This window comes from Pleurodeles waltl, chromosome 3_1, assembly GCF_031143425.1.
Source record: "Pleurodeles waltl isolate 20211129_DDA chromosome 3_1, aPleWal1.hap1.20221129, whole genome shotgun sequence".
NCBI lineage: Eukaryota > Metazoa > Chordata > Amphibia > Caudata > Salamandridae > Pleurodeles > Pleurodeles waltl.
Window position 1 is genome coordinate 874,035,146 of NC_090440.1, and position 6,713 is coordinate 874,041,858.

Genomic DNA, 6,713 nt, shown 5'->3' on the forward strand with positions numbered 1-6,713 from the left:
TTCATCATCGTGATGACCTGCAGCTATGCAGGACACTATACTTCTGGCTATTGGTGTTGGTTTCGGGTGTCCAGTCTGTACAAACCAGTCCAGCATTTTCAAATAACTCTTTGGACTATAGACCGGTGCACATCTGTGTAAAGGTAGCATATTAAGACCCTAGAAATCTGTTAATTAATTCGTTAATTAGTTCAAAAGACAGATCTATAACGAACACATTGGAACACAAGTATTTAACTTTTGCCAATAAGTAATGCTTTGTCCTAGTTTTATCATGTTGTGCATGAGCATAGATGGCCATGCTGTGCTCCTACATCACGCTATTTTCCCAGTAAATGGCATGCTGAGATTAGACCCGCCACCATTTTTTTTTTTTTGTTTGTTTAACCTGGTGCATCTATTAAGACAGCATCCTTCCAAATCTAATTTGGGACTTTTGGGAAGCAAATCCATTGGTCGGAAAAGAAAAGAAAACGGCACAACCTTGTCATTATTGCCAGAATTGTAGGCTGGTGTTACTAAATACCAAGAATCCAGGTGTTTCCATACTGCAAAGGGACAGAAACCCTCATAAATGTCCATCCAGAAGGCGGGGCGATTTGGGCATTCTTACGATTTGACCGCTTTTGTTTCTAAGTTGTCCTTTTTGTAGTTTTGAATGTTACTTGAATCCAGCATGTCTGGTATACTGAAGTGCTCTGGAGAATATACTGGATATAAGATGAGTTTACGTTGGAGCCAGATTCCAATTTTTGACACTTTTTTATTTATTTTTATTACCAGGTCATGGCATTGCTGCGTTGGAGTCCGTCCCCACTGCAATCTACTCCTTTCTCCGCTGCATGACCCCCGACCCTGATATTCCAGAGGAATACAACAGCCTCCAGAGAACGATCATATACTGCCTCTCCCTGGGCGGTGACACTGACACGATTGCGACCATGGCTGGAGCCATTGCTGGGGCCTACTATGGTGAGGAACTGGTGCCCTCCAGCTGGAAGCAGCGCTGCGAAGCGTACGAAGACGCTGAGAAGTGGGCGGAAGAACTGCATGAACTGTATTCCAAACGGTGTCAAAGCACAGCCGCAGTGTAGTGTCCCTGGGCCTGGCCAGTCATTCTGCCTTAAAACACCACTCAACATGCCTTAGCAACTATGCGTGGCGTTGTTCATGTTCCGGGTGTTATCGAGGAGGTGTAGAATGAACAGACGAGAAGCCCTGGGGCTGGGTGTAATTCATCTAATGGTTTAAACAGTTACAGAAAAGCCTGAGAACTGGTCAGAGGCCGCAACATCCCGCGCTTCCTGCTGGACCAGCCAGAGATGCGTGCAGCACAAGAGTAAGACCAACTGGAGATGTCCTACGAGGACTTCGAAGCCGCGACCCTCTGAGGCAGAAGCCCAGGGAGCAGTTTGCTTTCAGAAGTATGGGGATTCGTGTGCCTCGTGTTTATTCACAGCAGAGAGGGGTGGTTGGGTGACACCCTTCTTCTAAAATGCTCCCTACGTTAATATAAATATCGCAGGTGCGAATATTTGACATGCAGCCATTTGTCTTTGAGTACATTAAAATGAGGACCAGCCCATATTGGATAATCAAATTAGGAAAAAAGTACTGTAAACGTCACTGTTGATGGATTTGCCGCAAGAATGCACACATTCACTGATTCGAGAATGAGTCCTTATTGGCCGTGGTTTGTGTAGGAAGTTGTGAACAACAGTTGAGCCCTGGATAGAATGCACAGTTTCAGTGCAGAGAAACTGTTACGTTCACCATGGTCACAGTGTGGTCTCAGCTGAGAGCTGGATCCCTAATCGACTTTTATGATATTCGCTCGAGATGAATATACATACAGTGAATGAATCCAAATATGAAACATTTACCTAGTGGTTATTCTGAAAATGGGGCACGTTTGGGGCTTCGTGAACCAGCGCTGGGCATCCATCTCAAGGACTGACTACCTTAGTCGCTTGCATGAAGGATTTAGCAGAGAACTCCTATAGTACCAGTAGAACTGAGCACGTCTTTTTATGCAGCACCAATAATGCTCAATTTTCTGATACTGAGGAGCAATTTACAAGTTCTGAAGTGACCAGACTGCTTCCTCCCCACCTAACTCCCACATTAAAGGTCCTGCGGGGATAAGCTTGTATGTTAAGTGAAATGACAGCACTTTAACCGTCAAATTGTTCAACGCACGCAGTTTTTTTTTTTTTTTGGCCTGTTTCCCAATTTTTTTTTTAGGGTTCTGACACCCATCTCCACCAATGGTGCATTCAGTTAATTCGTAAGAATCTCCATATATTGTGAGAGAAGCCGTAATTTGGTTGACTGACTGACTTCACGGCACTTAATACAGTCAGCCACAACCAAAGTGACTTTTCGGCCACAATAGATGGAGGTTTTTATCAATGTTTAATGGTTATTGCTTTGTGTCTGGCAATACATTTTTTAATTACTAAGTTGCAGTTTATAATTCTGGTGCAAGGTTGTCCTGACAGAACTCTACTTAGCAGTCCTGTTTACTTTTATTCTTTGCTAATTGGAAAGACCACCCGTGGGACAAATATATAGTGCCCCGTTCTTCTACAATAGATGCCGACTGGCAACCACCAGCCGAAATTAACTACTTCATGTGGCCCTGCAGCACTGGAATAAAGAGAAAGCACCATCCTGGTGCAGTAGAGAATTAACCTAGGTTACATTGCACAAGAAAACATTTTATTGAAGCGTTGGTACACTCTAGAAAATATATTCATGTTTTATTAAAACACGTGTAGAGCTTGACCATTGAATACTCCAACCAACAATTAGCAGTGTTAAACCAAAACGGTGTGAAGTTGGGTTATGAAACACCAGTGGAAAGGCCTGTATTTAGATTTTTTCTCATTAGCAATTGGTTTCTCAGGCAAGATTATTGTTTTGCTGGTTGGGCTCCACAGTTATTTTTGCACGTTCTGAAAAGTCAGGAAGCAAACAGTGCCAGGCTGGTTGAGCTAAAGTGAGAAATAAAAATGTCACGCGAAACAAAAAATCACTATCTTTACGCAAATTAAATCTGTGAAGAAAGTCCTTCATAGATTTGATATGTGCAAAGTGATTTTTAGTTACGTGTGACATTTTTATGAAGTGAAATGTTTTCATGGCAAATTGGTAGAATTTTTTTGGGGTGAGTTTGGCAAGAGTTGACTGTATTGGTGATTGTCGACAGTTTTAATAAACATTAAGTGAAACATTGAGTTTGCTCATTTATTAATGTAAATGTTGTATTGTTGTGTAACCATTTTAGTTATAGCTCCATGTACGTTATTTTAGCACACTAGGCCTGCTGCTGTGCACTTTAACATAGATATGTTTTATTCAGCTTCATTTATTGTTTTAACAATAGCAACATTTGTGGTCTTGTTTTATTTCTCTCTAACTAGCTGTTCTTTGCCTAGGCCAGCACTGCGTTCTTAAACAAGACATTTCTTTCAACAGATAGACTGGTATGCCACTACAAGAAAGAGTTCTATATGTAGAAAGTGGTGTTCACTTTCATCATGCCTAAAAAAAATCAGTTGGGGGAATGGAATAATATGTCCGCTTGTCTGTGAATAAGGGACTTGAATGATGTTAAAAACTAATCTACTCTTCCATCTTTGGAGTCAGTTTATCTGCCTATTGTTTGGCATACCTTTTTATTACACAGCAGGCCTCCTATCCTGCTTGACCTATACCAGTTGCATTACCATTGACGTAATTGCATATGAATTGATTTCTGTCAAGAAAATCTTACGTCACTTGTACAACATGAGCCATCAACTCAATACCCCTTCTAAGGAGCAGGGAGCCCCCCCACCCCCCCAAAAAAAATTACATCATCGGAACTTTAAAACAAAGTGGTCCTTTATAATGTAGACAGTTCTGCTCAGCGTTTGCCAATCATGCGCTGTATTGCACAATGTGCCCCGGGGGCATAATGGGCATTTGCGCACCCCCGGAGTTCTTTGGTGTTACATAAGGGGCAGTAGATGCGTATGCAGCCCCCTCCTGTAATACGGATAGCGCTGGTGCACATATAGCACCACTGCTACCAACAGAGGGTGTTCTCTAATTTGCATGGGAGCGTGGCCCCATGCAAATGAGGAAATCTCTTTGCTTCTGCGCTCACGCTATATTATAGAGGTGCATGCAAAGGGAAATTAGCTTCTCAGGAAGCGCACTGACAGTGTGCCACAAACGTTGGTGCACTGTCAATGCGCCCCCTGATGGCAGCGTTCTGGAGGGTCTAAAGAGGGTCCAATGGATCCCCCAGACATCCCTCTGCATGGGGGTTCAGTCACTGACTGCAACCGCCTGCAAGGGGATCTCTCACCCCTCTTTAAAGTGCAGGCGGGTTGCCGTCTGAACAGTGAAACACGGAGCGGCGGCAATGTGAAAGCCGCTCCATATTTCACTTGAATGCACTTCCCTCAGCAGCGCAAGTGTGCGGCTGCCCTTGGGGCAGCACATTCATTCTAACACTGTGCATTCTCCTTGCTTGCGCAGGGCGCACCGTTTGAAATGGTACCCGGCGCATACAAGGAAAAAGCTCCATATGTGTAATATTACTCCATAAGTGTCTCCCCAGGACGTAACGTGTGCAGACAGGTGCCGTCTTCTTACCTAGCTCTTGTTTCACTCATTTATTTATTAATAATAATTTCTGTGTGATTAAACCCTTGAAAAAGGCCCCTCTTCTAAACCTAAAGATCAAATGGACTTTTAGCAACATAAAGTAAAAGCCAAACAAAAATTCTGAGTCTTGGAACCAACTTTTAACTACTCACTCGAAACGTAATATGGATAGTGTATACAGTTAGCTACATTAGAGAATCCCCTTTGACTCGTTTGCGCAGTCTTTAAGAAAACCAGAAAGTAAGATCCCAGTATTTAACGCAACTTCCTTTCCACTCTATTCCCATCATGTCAACCGATAGCATGACCTAGACCACTGCGAGGCCTTACCGACTCTAAATGGCAACATTGAATAATGTTCTTTTTTCAATGTGGCATATGTTTGATACTTACTTGGCAGTTTAGAAATTACGGAGGCCCACAAGAAGTTAATGTCGCCTGCTGTAGGTTTGATTTTTCCAGAAATAGTCTTAAAGTTACTAGTCAGCCTTGGTGGTATTGTTGGTGCTGGTCGTTTTTGCTGTCTGAATACAGACTACTTCACCTGTGAGTCCTAGACTTCTCAAATAAAGACAAGACAAAGAATCTTATTTCTCTAAATATTCTTTAGGGGGTTAAATCATTCATTCCTGAAGCCATCTCAGTTGAGCAGGTGCACGTGGTGTTGTGTGTAGTATTATCATGCTGTAATGTAAAACCTTTATTTGTGTCATCAGCGTGTTAATAGTTGGAAAAACTAGGCTTTCTTATAGTGTCCTTTATTACCTTCGCATGGATGTTGAACAATATGGATAAGACCTGGGGTATCTCAGAGTTACTCGCCAAGCCCTGATGCAAAAATGAGTAAACACTGTACAACCATTCTTCCCCCACCTTCTTTTCCTTTAAGTCTCTTTTAGTGCTAAATTGCATTCCTCAATCAAGACAATTGAAAGCCCCAGAGATGTCCACCAACTGAGAAATGGCTCCTGCTTGCTGTTCTTTAGGAGTTAAACATCCCGCACTGCTGTTACTGAGTGAAGTACCCTCTTCATCATTCAAGTCTAAAGGGGTCCAGACCTGATGTGGGTTGTCACTTGCAGGTTTTGTCATTGGTCCTATTCTTCAGTTGGTGAAGAGGGAGGCAATTATTGATTTCCCTAACTTCCTGAGGAATCTGCTCATCAAAATTCTTCTCCTCTGTATTGTTGTCCTTTCCAGGTACCAGTCATAAAAGTGAAATGTGGCCTTCAAAGAGGTTAGAGAACCCCACTCTGGGCTACATCGATTGAATTTATAGATCATATGTTATCAGGATCCTCCACGTCTGGAAAAAGTACCCTTGGGCACGAACAACCCCGAATGACAACCCAGAAAATGCCAGTGTCTTCGGCAAGTGAAGATCAATACCAATCCTCTGTTTACTAGTGTTCCAAATACATATCTAATGTATATTTGCAGGTTATTTAGCATTCAAGTAGCCCTTTAACAAAATTAATACAGATTGCTTGCCATCCACATAGAGAAGTGATTTCTCTGACGGTTGTCCACTTATGCACCATTTTCTTCTTTTGAAGCACCTGGTAGTACGATACAAAAGCTAGTAGGTTTTCGTAGGCATCCAGAGTCAATCAAGGCATATCGTTGAGCACCAGTCATCAGTATGGCTCTTCTGTAGAGATAGAACCCAAAGACTTGGAAACACCGTGGCAGATGGGTAGCTTAAACGGGAGGTTTTGTATTGCACAATCCACTGTAGTCAGAACCAATGACTTTTCTCTCCTGTGCCTGGGTGTAGAAGCAAGAGCCTTTGGGCACACCTATGTCAAATACTAGAAGGATAGATGGGTAGACCTCTTTTTCTGCTGACAGCAGTCTGCATAGTTGAAAACTTGCCAAAAATGGCAGAGCTTTTCGAGATGTTTATTTTGATTTGAATCTAAAGTATATAAATTCCTTCTTGAGAAATAAGATGAGGAATTATTTCTGCAAAAGGAAAACAATCCATAAAATGTGGACTACTTAGTAAACAATCCATCCTTGTTTAGAATATGTTTAAGTAATTTGTAATAAAC

The 6,713-nt window shown here is 42.2% G+C and overlaps 1 protein-coding gene across 1 annotated transcript in view; it reads left to right on the forward strand.

Moving 5' to 3' along the window:
• The window catches only part of ADPRS (ADP-ribosylserine hydrolase), a 51,546-nt gene extending 48,309 nt beyond the window's left edge, over positions 1 to 3,237 (forward strand). The window contains exon 6 of the mRNA XM_069223836.1: positions 784 to 3,237. Coding sequence (XP_069079937.1) covers positions 784 to 1,094 — 311 coding nt within the window. The 3' untranslated portion in view covers positions 1,095 to 3,237. The remainder of the gene's footprint in view (positions 1 to 783) is intronic.
• The last annotated feature ends 3,476 nt before the right edge of the window (positions 3,238 to 6,713 follow it).